This window comes from Giraffa tippelskirchi, chromosome X (assembly GCF_054371585.1).
Source record: "Giraffa tippelskirchi isolate mGirTip1 chromosome X, T2T-mGirTip1v1.2.pri, whole genome shotgun sequence".
Lineage (NCBI taxonomy): Eukaryota > Metazoa > Chordata > Mammalia > Artiodactyla > Giraffidae > Giraffa > Giraffa tippelskirchi.
Genome location: NC_137289.1, coordinates 14,123,415 through 14,140,121, shown reverse-complemented (window position 1 = coordinate 14,140,121; position 16,707 = coordinate 14,123,415). Strand labels below are relative to the sequence as shown.

Sequence of the window (16,707 nt, the reverse complement as noted above, 5' to 3'; positions counted from 1 at the left end):
GGGTTTTCTGGTGATGGGATTAGCTTCCGGGTTGTCTTTAGCCTATCATTCTGACTCAGAGTCCTTCCTGGTGGTGCACCCCTTGTTCAGTCAAGATGGATGCCAGCAAGGAGGATTCTGGGAGGTGGTCGGACATGTATCACCTTTTGACTTCCCCTGAACTCTTCCCATTGGAGGTGGCTTATCAGTTCTGTGTTCCTTATCAGGACCTCCTGTCCTAAAAGAACTCATGCAAATGATTACTATGGTGCCTGGCCAGAGTTGGTGGTTTCAGTCAGTGTGCTTCCCCTAACAAAAGTTCTACAAGTTAGGCTTCAAAAGTGCAACTAAGAACTTCCAAATGTTCAAGCTAGATAGAAAAGGCAGAGGAAGCAGAGCTCAAATTGCCATCTGTTGGATCATAGAAAAAGCAAGAGAATTCCAGAAAAACATCTACTTCTGCTTCATTGACTATGGTAAAAGCCTTTGACTATGTGGATCACAACAAACTGTGGAAAATTCTTCAAGAGATGGAAATACCAGACCACCATATTTGCCTCCTGAGAAATCTGTATGCAGGTCAAGAAGCAACAGTTAGAACCAAACTTAGACCAATGGACTGGTTCCAAATTGGGAAAGGAGTATGTAAAGGCTGTATATTGTCACCCTACTTATTAACTTATATGCAAAGTACATCATGTGAAATGCCTGGCTGGATGAAGCACAGCCTCGAATCAAGTTTGCCAGCAGAAATATCAGTCACCTCAGATATGCAGATGACACCACCCTTATGGCAGAAAGTGAAGAGGAACTAAGAGCCTCTTGATGAAAGTGAAAGAGGAGAGTGAAAAAAGCTGGCTTAAAACTCAACATTCAAAAAAACGAAGATCGTAGCATATCTCATCAGTTCAGTTCAGTTCATTTCAGTCGCTCAGTTGTGTCCGACTCTATACAACCCCATGGACTGCAGGGCGCCAAGCTTCCCTGTCCATCACCAACTCCCGGAGTTTACTCAAACTCGTGTCCATTGAGTCAGTGATGCCATTCAACCATCTCATCCTCAATCATCCCCTTCTCCTGCCTTCAATCTTTGCCAGCATCAGGGTCTTTTGTGGTCCCATCACTTCATGGCAAATAGAGGGGGAAACAATGGAAACAATGACAGATTTTATTTTCTCGCACTCTAAAATCACTGCAAAAGCTGACTGCAGTCGTGAAATTAAAAACTCTCGCTCCTTGGAAGAAAAGCTATGACCAACCTAGACAGCATATTAAAAAGCAGAGATATTGCCAAGAAAGGTCCGTCTGGTCAAAGCTATGATTTCTCCAGTAGTCATGTATTGATGTGAAAGTTGGACCATAAAGAAAGCTGAGTGCTGAAGAACTGATGCTTTTGATCTATGCTGTTGGAGAAGACTCTTGAGAGTCTCTTGGACTGCAAGGAGATCAAACCAGCCAATCCTAAAGGAAATCAACCCTGAATATTCATTAGAAGGGCTGATACTGAAGCAGAAGCTCCAATAGTTTGGCTACCTGATGCAAAGAACTGACTCACTGGGAAAAGACCCTGATGCTGGGAAAGATTGAAAGCAGAAGGAGAAGGGGATGACAGAGCATGAGATGCTGGATGGCATCACCGACTGATGGACATGAGCTTGAGCAAGCTCCAGGAGTTGGTGATGGACAGGAAAGCCTGGTGTGCTGGAGTCCATGGAGTCATATAGAGTCAGACAGGACAGAGTGACTGAACTGAACTGAAGTTAACTTGGAAAACTATAGGACATTGATTGAAGAAACTGATGATGACACAGACAGATGGACTGATATACTGTGCTCATGGAGTTAAAGAATTACTATCACTAAAATGACCACACTGCCTGGGGCAATCTACAGATTCAATGCAATCCCTGTCAAAGTACCAATGGCATTTTTCACAAATCTAGAACAAATAATTGTTCATCTACCTTTGTAAACAAAATGACCTCATGCTGACCTATATACATCCAGGAGCTGCAGCTATAAAATAAAAACATAGGGAATTCCCTCTCGGTACAGAATCCAGTGTTTAACTCTTGTTTCTTTCACTACTGTGGGAGAGGATTTGCTCCCTGGTTGGGGAATTAAGATCCCACAAGCTGTGCGGTGTGGCCATGAAAAACCCCCACAAAGTACAAGAAAAAATAGATATAAAATTTTTAAAATGTTTTAAGTAAAAAAATAAAATAAAATATACAAATACATTTACATTTTAAAATGTTAAAACATTAAAATAAAAATGCTTTGGCAGTGGCACAGTCATTCAAATCTTGGCTGTGGAGTCAGATGGCCCTCACATCAAATTCCTGCTTAACTGTAAACGTGGGTAGGTCATTACAGCGTTTTGTGACCTTAGTTTCTTAATCTGTCAAATGACAAAAACAGTACAATTTAGTAATTAATGCAGTGTCCTTTATTTGAGGGAAAACAACCTATGAGTTATGGGTGCCCAGTGCCTCACAAGCAGTGGAGCACTCTTCCAGAGGGATTTTAGCAAGAATGGGTGTTACAGAGCATTAGGAGAGGCAACGTAGAAACAGGGCATGATTGGCTAAGAGGTCAAGGATTTCCTAATAAGGCTAATAGGTCTATTTTCTAAGGTAATATAAGCTAGCAAAAGTTGAGTTGGATGACTGTGATTAATGTATGTTAGGTTTCCTAGACAGTGAGGTGTTTCCTGTGAGTGTGGGCTGACGTAGGTTTCAGTTTGCTTGTGGGCCACTCGGGTTGCCTCCATTTTGTGAATCCCAATATGCAAATGTACTTTATCAGAGGGAAATGGTGCCTGTCTCTTCTTTCAGATTTGTTACAAGGACAAAATAGCCATAAACATCCTGATTACTTTAAAGCTATAGGAATTGATTTTTATTAGATCATCAGCACTTAGCCAAACGAGTCTTGAAGGCTGCAAGTTAGTCAACCTGCCCTCTCTCTGAATCCTGGTTTACATCTGCAAGAATGTTGACTAACTGTGGCCCATCCATGACAGTCAGGTTATGGTCTGAGGAGTCATCATTCACTTGCATTAACTGTTATTGACCTGTCTCTCCCACAATCTTTGATCTGTATCCTTGCCAGTGTCTCTCAGACACTGCCTCTCATTTGGGGATCTGCTTCATGTTCAGTTCTAAGCCATTGCCCTCAAGTGTTTTCATATATCTGGTTACTCATCTGTCTCTAGCTGAGACAATATTTTTAGGTATCTGTCAACTTCAAGCAACTCCTTGATTGCACTCTTGTTCTGATTCAAAGCAAGTTCCCCAACTAGATTCACAAAGCTCCTTCTGGACTTTAGCATGCCGTAAATAAGAACTGGCATGGTCAAATAAATATTTTTTACAAAAGAAAATGACTATCAGGAATTTCCCCAATGCAGCCAGGACCAAGCACACAGAGCCATTTCCACCATGCACTGGGCACCACAGAAAGACAGTCTTAAACTCTGAGGACACTATGTCAAAATTAAAATAAGCAGTTGGATTGAGACTTCAGTGAAGGCTAATCCAAGGGAAAGGGGAGCCCAGGGTACCCATCTTGCAATACCTTTCTATATTTGTGTTTGTGTGTGTGTGTGTGTGTGTGTGTGTGTGTGTGATTATGGTTCCCATCCAACTGTGTGCCTGTGTCCAACTCTTTTTGACCCCATGGACTATAGCACTTTAGGCTCCTCTGTCCATGGAATTTCCCAGGCAATAATACTGGAGCGAGTTGCTATTTCCTCCTCCAAAGGAGCTTCCTGACCCAGGGATCGAACCCATGTATCCTGCATTGGCAGGTGGATTCTTTACCACTGTACCAGCTGGGAAGCCCATCCAAGTGACCAGATCTATGCTGTTGTTGTTGTTGTTCAGTCACTAAGTCTTGTCCAAATCTTTGTGACCACATGGACTGCAGCACTCCAGGCTTCCCTGTCCCTCACCATCTCCTGGAGTTTTCCCCAGCAGATCTAAGATACCTCCAAAAGAGATTTATATCTCTAAAATGCAATAATAATTACAAAAAAATCAGTTGTTATGTCACACATTTATTTACTATTTTTCAAGTAAATTGCCTCGAGATGGATAGGTCTAATCTCAATAGTGAAGACTCCAAGTGGAGTTTCCTCTACCAGGTTCTTAAATATGGTGAGAATATAATAGTTGGTAGAAGTTTGCTTCTTATACATGGGTGGTCCTTTTTATTTTTCTGAGGCCTTAATTATTTTGGGAGGTTTTATAGATGGCTTCCTTGCATTTTATATTGCACATAATAGTGACCTCCCTGTCACTCTCACCATCACTATTACATGTTGTGAAATGACTATCATTCATGTTGCCATACAGTGCAGTATCTTTGGGCTCTGTCTTGTGAAATGACTTGTAAAAGTGCTTCAGTTCATGTGAAGAATCTGGAACTGGAAAATGCTTCATATTCCCTTCTGAAATATGAGTGATGAATGGCTCAGAAGAAGCACTGCAAACAATGCATTTTTCCGTGTAGCACTGACAAAAATTCACTGGTTGAGGCCTAGATAATCTTTCTGCACTACCTTCACTAGCCAGTCTTTTCAGTTTATGATGTCTCTGAAGTTTGGTCAGTTTCACTACACTTGATTGCTCAGGGAAGCTTTGACTCTTTGGATAGGGTGGAGAAGTTTTGGTTGGTTTGACCAGACATTGTGGACTTGATGGCCAAGTTGGCGTGATGGCCTTCTTTGGATAGGATGGACTGACCTGACCTGACCTGATATGCTTATGGGCATGAGCCCGCCTATGTGCTTTTTTTAGACTGCGTGTTTGATGCAATTTTTCCTGGGGGAGTGATCCTAACTCTCTTTTGGGAGTTGATGACTTGGATGGGTTTTGTTGACTTGAGGGCCTGAATAACTTTTTTGCACTTGAAGGTACAGAGGGTTTTTGTGGCCTTGAGGGCCCAGATGACTTATCTATACTAGATACCATGGATTGTTTTTCTGGATTGCCTGGACCAGCAGTCAGTGAGTTGGAGTCAGTGAATGATATTTTAGATGACGTGGATGATGCCTCGATGATGTCGTCTTTCTTGACCCTGAAAATACAAAAGATTTGGAGTATAACAATTTAAATCAGAAGAGTAAGATTGTTGTTACCAGAAAATATGGGCTATTATGTCAATTTAGACTTCTGGTCTTTTTTTGGCTCTAGCAGGAAAATTGAACACAGTAAGAATTGGAGTGTGGTGAAAACCATGACTCAGGTTACAGATTTGAACTCGTGTTGAATGCTTTTTCTTTTTCTTAATTTTACTGTTTCAACCACAATATATAACCATATAGTCATGTATGGAATGGCACAAGCTTGTTTCAAATCTACTGTTGAGAGGGAGAGCGACTTTATCTATTCCAGAAATTAAACTTTTTATTAAAAAGTCACAAGTTGATATGCAACTGAGGCACAAATGTCACACTTCTCACATAAAAAGTCTTTAGACCAAACTGATTGTTTTCCTATCATATTTGCACCATGAAATTTTGTAACCATGCATATTTATCCTCACAAGATTACTCGAAAACCAAAGGAATAGAACAGTGGTATATTTGGTTACCAGTCTTTGGATTGGGAAATTTTTAGGGACCCATTATGTCAGAGCCAGCCTGATCCTCCTACATGAAAGGCAGGGACTAGGATCACTGAACACCATTAATAATTTTTCATGTTATTACATCTTAAAATGATGGATTATCCAAAACGCGTTACTATCTTTGGAATGCAGAGACCCAACTCCTTCTCCTCTCTCCTGAGAAGATTTTAATTCTGTCTTATTTAGATAGTCATTCCCTCTTTTTCTAGACTCAATTTAGAATGAATTTAGCAGCCTGGGATTCAAATGAACCGTGAATAGGAGATGCTGCTGCTGCCAAGTAGATTCAGTCGTGTCCGACTCTGTGCGACCCCATAGACGGCAGCCCACCAGACTCCACCATCCCTAGCATTCTCCAGGCAAGAACACTGGAGTGGGTTGCCATTGCCTTCTCCAGTGCCTGAATGGGAAAACTGAAAGTGAAGTCGCTCAGTCGTGTCCAACTCTTAGCGACCCCATAGACTGCAGCCTGCCAGGCTCCTCCGTCCATGGGATTTTCCAGGCAACAGTACTGGAGTGGGGTGCCATTGCCTTCTCCAGAATAGGAGATAGTTTTGGCTAAAGTTGATAATGTACTTGAAATCATTTCAGACCTTCACATAAGTGAACATATTCAACCCACAAGATGTTGGTAGCTCTTTTGAAGTCTAAAGTTAATGTTAAGTAACCGTAACAACAGTGAACCAGGCTACATTATGTGCATGCAGGCACAGGCGTATATGTGTGCATCCCTCCCAACCTCCGCCCCTTGTATTTTTAATTCATAGGTGTAAGACTTACGTTGGAGAAGGAAATGGCGACCCACTCCAGTATTCTTGCCTGGAGAATCCCAGGGACAGAAGAGCCTGGTGGGCTGTCGTCTATGGGGTCACACAGAGTCGGACACAACTGAAGTGACTTAGCAGCAGCAGACTTATGTTGCGGCTTTGGGAGTTATAGTGAAGAACTGACTGCCCGCACCCCTCACACCACCTCTTTTGTTTTTAATTCAAAGGTGTAAGACTTACGCTGTTGCTCTATGGGATTCCTCGCCCACACGGATATATTGAATAAAGGAATAACATCTGATAATAAAGCCGATGCTGAGGATACCAGTTAGGATAATGAGTAGTTCTGGCCTTATTCTCTGCATTCTGCCTTGCTTGGGTTCAGCATGTGTAGATACTGTGAAAGAAAATGTATCATCAGAACATGTGCTACGTAACCAAGTTTGCTTCCATTTTGATGGGGTTTTGTTTAGGTCAAAGTCAAATCTCATCAATTATTTCTTTAAGCATGATAAGTGTCCACTGTCATTTTCCTCCCTCTGTCACGTCCCCAGCCAGCCACAGTCTACAAGCCAAATCTTGGAGCTATCTCTGGCCAAACCTAGGTTACCCCCCATTGTAGCTTGTTCAACTCATGACCTAGGTTTTTGAGTGTGTGAATACACTAGAGTGTTGATGTGTGTGTGAATGTGTATGTTGGGAAAGGGGATGGTACAAGAAAATAACGTTCTTGAAACGTAGCATGTGTTAGGTACCATGCTAGATTCATTCACATAGAATTTTCTGGTATGGCTGGTGGGGGAGGGGCAGGGGTTGGCAGATTAGGTGGGGAAAGGGAATGAAAGGGGACAATATGCTGTACTCTTCATGTTTCTATGTTTGGAATTTTTACACAGAAGTAAAACTTTCAGATGTTGTCCTAGAAGTTCTCGAAGACCTACTCATAGTAAAGTAGAATAAACAGCAGATTTCTTAAACACAGCTAGCTTGTCTAATTAAGTACTTGAATATATTTAAAATAATAGATCATAATTTCTAGCTTTTAATGTTAGGGACATACCTTCAGTAGCAGATCCATTGCTTTTGTTTCTATCTAAACAAGTATATGTCCAAATTGATAAAAGGAGGATATAAATGAAGCGATTCATGTCCAGGACCTTGTTGATAGGTTTCATTTGCTAAGGAAACTGCTGGATTTAACATGGCTCAGCTTGTTTTAGAGGGCTATGACTTCATAATCATCCTATGTCATATCCTGACAGCATAACCTCACCATGGAGAGGCATGAGCTCCTGTGTACAAATATTATGAAAAGACCTTTAATCACTTACTTCTCCATTACATCAAATATTCTATCAAATTTGAATAAAAAAGTTTGAGACATTATTAAGCACAGAAGGCAGAAAAAATGGGTTAGCTCTAGAAACTGAAGAACTATTTTTCTTTATTAAATGTTAAGGAGATACCTTACAGCCCTATAGTAGCTCTTGTGTGTTATACAGGTTAAATCACCCTAGGGTATAAGTTTGTAGGAATTTTTGTTACTAAAATTAATATTCTGAATATCCCTCAAGCTTTTTATTGAGCTGCTTTTACTGGGTACACTAAAGACTTTCCGGCTAGTGAGTGACATGATGAGATCTCCATTTTTGAAAAACCCCTCTGGCTGTTGTATGGGTACCAGAATCCTGGGGTTGAAATAATTCAGACAATTAAAAGGCTGTTACGTCCAGCTGATAGAGGTCCAGCTGATAGAGGATGGTGGTTTGAAGCAGAGTGGTAAAGATGGAGAGTAATCAATGCATTTGAGGAGTTTTGATGTGGTTAGGACTTGAGGAAGGGCTGGCCATAGGGCATGAAGGAGAGAGAGGTAGCAAGGATGATTCATTGCATCAACAAAAGCGTGTTGGATATCTATGAGACAGGAAGCCTTGTGTTAAGAAGGAGGATTCAAACAATCACAGCCCCTGCCTCTAAGACTTGGAAATCTAAAGGGAGAGACAGTTACATAAATCAGTTCAGTTCGGTTCAGTTCAGTCGCTCAGTCGTGTCCGACTCTTTGCGACCCCATGAATTGCAGCACGCCAGGCCTCTCTGTCCATCACCAACTCCCGTAGTCTACCCAAACCTATGTCCATCGAGTCGGTGATGCCATCCAACCATCTCATCCTCTGTCGTCCCCTTCTCCTCCCGCCCCCAATCCTACCCAGCATTAGGGTCTTTTCCAATGAGTCAACCCTTCGCATGAGGTGGCCAAAGTATTGGAGTTTCAGCTTCAACATCAGACCTTCCAATGAACACCCAGGATTGATCTCTTTTAGGATGGATTGATTGGATCTCCTTGCAGTCCAAGGGACTCTTAAGAGTCTTCTCCAACACCACAGTTCAAAAGCATCAATTCTACGGCGCTCAGCTTTCTTCACCATCCAACGCTCACATCCATACATGACCACTGGAAAAACTGTAGCCTTGACTAGCCGGACTTTTGTTGGCAAAGTAATGTCTCTGCTTTTAAATATGCTGTCTATGTTGGCCATAACCTTCCTTCCAAGGAGTAAGCGTCTTTTAATTTCATGGCTGCAGTCACCATCAGCAGTGATTCTGGAGCCCAAAAAAATAAAGTCTGACACTGTTTCCACTGTTTCCCCATCTATTTCCCATGAAGTGATGGGCCCAGATGCCATGATCTTAGTTTTCTGAACGTTGAGCTTTAAGCCAACTTTTTCACTCTCCTCTTTCACCTTCATCAAGAGGCTCTTTAGTTCTTCTTCACTTTCTGCCATAAGGGTGGTGTCATCCGCATATCTGAGGTTATTGATATTTCTCCCGGCAATCTTGATTCCAGCTTGTGTTTCTTCCAGCCCAGCGTTTTTCATGATGTACTCTGCATATAAGTTAAATAAGCAGGGTGACAATATACAGCCTTGACGCACTCCTTTTCCTATTTGGAACCAGTCTGTTGTTCCATGTCCAGTTCTAACTGTTGCTTCCTGACCTGCATACAGGTTTCTCAAGAGACAGGTCAGATGGTCTGGTATTCCCATCTCTTTCAGAATTTTCCACAGTTTCTTGTGATCCACACAGTCAAAGGCTTTGGCATAGTCAATAAAGCAGAAATAGATGTTTTTCTGGAACTCTCTTGCTTTTTCGATGATCCAGTGGATATTGGCAATTTGATCTCTGGTTCCTCTGCCTTTTCCAAAACCAGCTTGAACATCTGGATGTTCACCGTTCACGTATTGCTGAAGCCTGGCTTGGAGAATTTTGAGCACTACTTTACTAGCATGTGAGATGAGTGCAATTGTGCGGTAGTTTGAGCATTCTTTGGCATTGCCTTTCTTTGGGATCGGAACGAAAACTGACCTTTTCCAGTCCTGTGGCCACTGCTGAGTTTTCCAGATTTGCTGGCATATCGAGTGCAGCACTTTCACAGCATCACCTTTGAGGATTTGAAATAGCTCAGTTGGAATTCCATCACCTCCACTAGCTTTGTTCATAGTGATGCTTTCTAAGGCCCACTTGACTTCACATTCCAGGATGTCTGGCTCTAGGTGAGTGATCACACCATCGTGATTATCTGGGTCGTGAAGATCTTTTTTGTACAGTTCTTCTGTGTATTCTTGCCACCTCTTCTTAATATCTTCTGCTTCTGTTAGGTCCATACCATTTCTGTCCTTTATTGAGCCTATCTTTGCATGAAATGTTCCTTTGGTATCTCTAATTTTCTTGAAGAGATCTCTAGTCTTTCCCAATCTGTTGTTTTCCTCTATTTCTTTGCACTGATCGCTGAGGAAAGCTTTCTTATCTCTCCTTGCTCTTCTTGGGAACTCTGCATTCGGATGGGAATATCTTTCCTTTTCTCCTTTGCTTTTTGCTTCTCTTCTCTTCCCAGCTATCTGTAAGGCCTCCTCAGACAGCCATTTTGCTTTTTTGCATTTCTTTTCCATGGGGATGGTCTTGATCCCTGTCTCCTGTACAATGTCACGAACCTCTGTCCATAGTTCATCAGGCACTCTGTCTATCAGGTCTAGTCCCTTAAATCTATTTGTCACTTCCACTGTATACTCATAAGGAATTTGATCTAGGTCATACCTGAATGGACTACTGGTTTTCCCTACTTTCTTCAATTTAAGTCTGAATTTGGCAATAAACAGTTCATGATCTGAGCCACAGTCTGCTCCTGGTCTTGTTTTTGCTGACTGTATAGAGCTTCTCCATCTTTGGCTGCAAAGAATATAATCATTTGAACAAAACAACCATTAAAAAAATGAGGCGAATGGAGGAAATTTGTATACTGACTGGATAATTTATATTAAGGAATTATTATTAAGTTTTATATGAGATAATAATATTGTGTTTCAGTTCAGTTCAGTTCAGTCACTCAGTCATATCTGACTCTTTGTGACCCCATGGAGATTTATGTTTATGTATTTTTAAAATTTATTATTTTTTGGAGATACAAATGGGAGGGCAATGGATAGTAATTTAAATGAAATAAAATTGGCCATGTAATGATAATTGTTGAATCTGAGCAATGTTCATTCATAGTCCTTCTTCTACTTTTTTGTTTGAACTGTTTTTCATACTAAACCATAAAAATTTGATCAGAACTTTTGCTCCTATTTGTGAATTTTAAAAAGACCAGGCTATTCCAGAACAGTTTTAACTCTTTTGTAGCTACCACAATGCTTTTCAAATGCATTTTCCACCTCTTAAAACTTTTATACATCCTGCGATCTGTGAATTTCATGATGACCTTACAGATCTCACCAGGATACTACCAGTAGAGGCAGAGATTATGGGCAAGTCAGATCTGAATGAACTCAAGACATATTTATATGCTCCTGGTAGGTTAGGAGGATGGTCCAGATTTATTAAAAGTCAAGTAAGGATTTTGCTGATACCAGTGGACTGGGTGATGTGAGAATAAACAGATACCCCAGAAACTGGAAGTGAGAAGGCAGTACAGCATAATGAAAATTTGAACTTAAGTCAATCATAAATTCATATCTTGATTCAATCAATTGCTAGATGAGATCTTACTATGTGTTACAGAGCATCAGTTAACTCATATAGTACTCCATATAATAGGGGACTGTTGGGGATTAAATAAAATATGTGAATGTGAGAAAAGTGTTAACACAGCAGATCTGGTTGTTTGGTCCTTGTATGTCAAGGGAACTGGAAACCATGATTTTACTATTGGCCAACCCTGGGGGAATATTCTAATGTTAATTGGTTGATGATCATGTTTTGTTCACCTGATTGCTTTGCATGAACATCAACATCGATAATGTGCATCTGGTGTCATTGTTGGGATCCTGAGTTTCACTTGCCATGGCTGGTCATGGAACATGATGTACCTATGGGACCTGTTGTCAATGAAAGCCTCAGATGCTGAGGTTTCCCTTCGCAGAGCCATGTTGCACACATGCCTCTAGTTTATTGCTAGAGAAGAGAGCATGTCCTAGGTGGCCCCAGAGGGGTAAGTACTCAAAAGCTCATGTCCAGCCTCTCTGATTCACCCGAATAGACATCTTTTTCCTATTGCTCTTGGTTTGTATATTTTTGCTCTAATAAACCTCAGCCATGACTATAATCTGGTTTTGAGTCTTGTGAGTCCTTTTGCTAAATCAGTAAAATTGAGGGGAGGGTGGCCTTCAGATATCCCGGACATAAAGGGACTAGTACAATGTCTGGCAAGTAGTACATGTTCAATATATGCTAGCTATGGAGTTTAACTGATCCTGCTGGATGTGACAGGGGACTGACCTCACTGTACTAGAATATAGGCTGGGACTCCAGGATTTTGTCTGTTTTTCTGAACCATGCTCTTGGAAGCAGGCAGGGATAACCTCTCATTAGTGGGGAAGTTAGAAAATATAACTCCAAGGTTTTCCCCTGGCCCCCCAGCCCTGCTTATTCAAAGTAAGAAGGTACCCTATGAAGAAAATGGGTATATATCAGACCTCTATCTGGGCCATTCTGAGAATGCACAACAGCGCAAACTCTTTTTATCATTTTGAAGGATAACAAAAAGAATCAAAAACCTTGGGAGTGGGGGCTGGAGCCTGGACCCTTACTTTGGTAGCAGTCATCAGAGGCAGTGGTATTAGAGGTGACTATTGGGACTTCCCTGGTGGTCCAGTGGCTAAAACTCCACACTCCCAATGCAGGGGGCCTGGGTTCTATCCCTGTTCAGGGAACTAGATCCCACATGCCGCAACTAAGAGTTTGCATGCCATAACTAAGAACTGGCATGGTCAAATAAATATTTTTTAAAAAAGGAAATGACTATCAGGAATTTCCCCAATGCAGCCAGAACCAAGCACACAGAGCCATTTCCGCCATGCACTGGGCACCACAGAAAGACAGTCTTAAACTGTGAGGACACTATGTCAAAATTAAAAAAAATAGTTGGGTTGAGACTTCAATTAAGGACTAATCCAAGGGAAAGAGGAGCCCAGGGTACCCATCTTGCAATACCTTTCTCTATTTATGTGTGTTCGTGACTATGGTTCCCATCCAAGTGTGTGCCTGTGTCCAATTCTTTTCGACCCCATGGACTGTAGCCCTTCAGTCTCCTCTGTCCACGGAATTTCCCAGGCAAGAATACTGGATTGGGTTGCTATTTCCTCCTCCAAAGGATTTTCCCGACCCAGGGATCAAACCCATATCTCTTCCATTGGCAGGTAGATTCTTTACCACTGCACCAACTGGGAAGCCCATCCAAGTGACCAGATCTACATTGTTGTTGTTCAGTTGTCAAGTCGTGTCCAACTCTTTGTGACCCCATGGACTGCAGCATGTCGGGCTTCCCCTTCCCTCACCATCTCCCAGAATTTGCTCAAGCAGATCTAAGATACCTCCAAAAAGATTTATACTTCTAAAATATAATAATAATTACAATAAAATCAGTTGTTATGTCACACATTTATTTACTATTTTTCAAGTAAATTGCCTTGAGATGGATATAGGTCTAATCTCAATAGTGATACCAAGTGGAGTTTTCCTCTACCAGGTTCTTAAATATGGTGAGCATATAATATTTCATAGAAGTTTGCTTCTTCTGTATGGGTAGTCATTTTTTTTGAGCCTTTAATTATTTCGGGAGTTTTTATAGATGTCTTCCTTGCATTTTATATCGCAAAATATAATCACCTCCCTGTCACTCTCACCATCACTGTTGTATGTTGTGATATCGCTGTCACTCATGCGGCAATACAGTACCTTGTATTTGGGTTGTTTCTTTTTATATGACTTGTAAAAGTGCTTCAATTCACGTGAAAAAAGTGAAACTGGAACATCCTTTATATTTGTTTCTGAAATATGAGTGATGAATGGCTCAGAAACAGCTGTGCAAACAAGGCATTTTTCCTTGTAGCATCGACAAAACTTCACTGGTTGAGGCCTAGATAATATTTCTGCCCTACCTGCACGAGCTGGGCATTTTAGTTTATGATGTCTCTGGCGTTTGGTCAGTTTCTCTACACCTGATTGCTCAGGGAAGCTTTGATTCTTTGGATAGGGTAGAGGAGTTTTGGTTGGCTTGACCGGACACTGTAGACTTGATGACCGAGTTGGCTTGATGGCTTTCTTTGGATAGGATGGACTGACCTGACCGACTAGCTTATGGGCATGAGCCTGCCTATGTGCCTTTTTTGGACTGCGTGTTCTATGCAACTTTTCCTGGGGGAGTGATCCTAACACTTTTTTGGGAGTTGATGGCTTGAATGGGTTTTGTTGACTCGAGGGCCTGACTAACTTTTTCGCACTTGAAGCTACAGAGGCTTTTTGTGGCCTTAAGGGCCCAGATGACTTATCTATACTAGATACCATGGATTGTTTTTCCGGATTGCCTGGACCAGCAGTCTGTGACTTGGAGTCAGTAAATGATATTTTAGATGACGTGGATGCTTTGGTGATGTCTTCTTTCTTGACCCTGAAAATACAGAAGATTTGGAGTATGACAATTTAAATCAGAAGAGTAAGATTGTTGTTACCAGAAAATATGGGCTATTGTGTCAATTTAGACTTCCGGTCTTTTTTTGGCTCTAGCAGGAAAATTGAACACAGTAAGAATTGGAATATGGTGAAAACTATGACTCAGGTTACACATTTGAACTTGTGTTGAATGCTTTTTCTTTTTCTCAATTTTGCTGTTTCAACCACAATGTATAACCATATAGTCTATGTATGCAATGACACAAACTTGTTTCAAATCTACTGTTGAGAGGGAGAGAGAGACTTTATCTATTCCAGAAATTAAAGTTTTTATTAAAAAGTCACAAGTTGATATGCAACTGAGGCACAAACGTCACAACCTGTCACATAAAAAAGTCTTTAGACCAAATTCATTGTTTTCCTATCATATTTGCACCATCAAGTTTTGTAACCATGCATATTTATCCTCACAAGATTACTCTAAAACCAAAGGAATAGAACAGTGGTATATTTGGTTACCAGTCCTTGGATTGGGAAATTTTTAGGGACCCAGTATATCAGTGCCAGGCTAATCCTGCTATATTAAAGGCAGGGACTAGGATCACTGAACACAGTTAAAATTTTTTTCATGTTATTACATCTTAAAATGATAGATTATCCAAAATGCGTTATTATCTTTGGAATGCAGAGACCCAACTCCTTCTCCCCTGAGAAGATTTTGATTCTGTCTTATTTAGATAGTCATTCCCTCTTTTCATAGACTCAATTTATAATGAAATTAGCAGCCTGGGGCTCAACTGAACCGTGAATAGGAGATAGTTTTGGCTAAAGTTGATAATATACTTGAGATCATTTAAGAGCTTCATTTAAGTGAACATATCCAACCCACAAGATGTTGGTAGCTCTTCCGAAGTCTCAAGTTAAGGTTAAGTAACAAAGCAACAGTGAACTCGCCTACATGTGTGTGTGCATGTATGTGCAGGTACAGTCGCTCATGCGGGCACGCACCCACCCCCTCACCTCACCCCTCCACCCCGCCACTTTGTATTTTTAGTTCAAAGGTGTAAGACTTAATGTTGCTGCTTTGGGGACTTCCTTGCTCACACAGTTATAGAGTATAGTGAAGAATGCGCGCATGCACTCCCCCTCCCCCAACCTTGTACTTTTATTCAAAGGTGTAAGACTTACTTTGCTGCTTTATGGGTTTCCTCGCCATCACAGCTATAGTGAAGAATGCAGGAACTCGTGACAATATAGATGGTTATGAGGACAAGGATTGCAGTAACGAGTATACGTCGCCTTATTTCCTCCAGTTTGCTCTGCTTGGATTCAGCATGTGTGGTTACTGTGAAAGAAAATGTATCATCAGAACATGTGCTAGGTAACCAAGTTTGCTTCCATTTTGATGGGGGTTCGTTACTATAGATCAAAGTCAAATCTCATCATCAATTATTTCTTTAAGCATGATAAGTGTCCACTGTCATTTTCCTGCCTCTGTCACGTCCCCAGCCAGCCACAGTCTACAAGCCAAATCTGGGAGCTATCTCTGGCTAATCAGTATAATTACCTAGGTTACCCCGTATTGTGGCTTGTTCAACCCATTATCTAGGTATTTGAATGTGTGAATGCACTTGAGTGTTGATGTGTGTGTGAATGTGTATGGTGGGAAAAGGGATGGGACAAGAAAACACAGTTCTTGAAACCTACTATGTGTTAGGTACCATGCTAGATTCATTCACATAGAATTTTCTGGTATGGCTGGTGGGGGAGGGGCAGGGGTTGGCAGATTAGGTGGGGAAAGGGAATGAAAGGGGACAATATGGCTGTACTCTTCATGTTTCTATGTTTGGAATTTTTACACAGAAGTAAAACTTTCAGATGTTGTCCTAGAAGTTCTCGAAGACCTACTCATAGTAAAGTAGAATAAACAGCAGATTTCTTAAACACAGCTAGCTTGTCTAATTAAGTACTTGAATATATTTAAAATAGTAGATCATAATTTCTAGCTTTTAAGGTTAGGGACATACCTGCAGTAGCAGAACCATTGCTTTCATTTCTGTCTAAACAACTATTTGTCCAAATTGATAAAAGGAGGACATAAATGAAGAGATTCATGTCCAGGACCTTGTTGAAGGTTTCCTCTCCCAAGGAAACTGCTGGATTTAACATGGCTCAGCTTGTTTTAGGGGGCTATGACATCATAATCATCCTATGTCATATCCTGACAGCATAATCTCACTATGGGGACACGTGAGCTCCTGGGTACAAATATTATGAAAAGACTTTTAATCCTTTATTTCTCCATTACATCAAATATTCTATCAAATTTGAATCAAAACGTTTGAGACATTATTAAGCACAGAAGGCAGAAAAAATGAGTTAA

The 16,707-nt window shown here is 41.0% G+C and overlaps 2 protein-coding genes across 2 annotated transcripts; both read right to left on the bottom strand.

The window, feature by feature from the left end:
- Positions 1 to 4,019: 4,019 nt before the first annotated feature.
- On the bottom strand, positions 4,020 to 7,572 carry LOC145535953 (uncharacterized protein CXorf66 homolog). Its single transcript, XM_081564301.1, has 3 exons — positions 7,441 to 7,572; positions 6,621 to 6,777; positions 4,020 to 5,061 (listed from the first exon to the last, which is right to left on the bottom strand). Exons 1-3 carry the CDS (start codon positions 7,553 to 7,555, stop codon positions 4,209 to 4,211), a joined length of 1,125 nt encoding a protein of 374 aa, XP_081420427.1. The 5' UTR covers positions 7,556 to 7,572; the 3' UTR covers positions 4,020 to 4,208.
- A 5,722-nt stretch (positions 7,573 to 13,294) lies between these two features.
- On the bottom strand, positions 13,295 to 16,479 carry CXHXorf66 (chromosome X CXorf66 homolog). The gene is made up of 3 exons (XM_081564300.1): positions 16,352 to 16,479; positions 15,513 to 15,669; positions 13,295 to 14,322 (listed from the first exon to the last, which is right to left on the bottom strand). The coding sequence occupies exons 1-3, from the start codon at positions 16,437 to 16,439 to the stop codon at positions 13,479 to 13,481; spliced, it is 1,089 nt and encodes a 362-aa protein (XP_081420426.1). The 5' UTR covers positions 16,440 to 16,479; the 3' UTR covers positions 13,295 to 13,478.
- Positions 16,480 to 16,707: the final 228 nt, after the last annotated feature.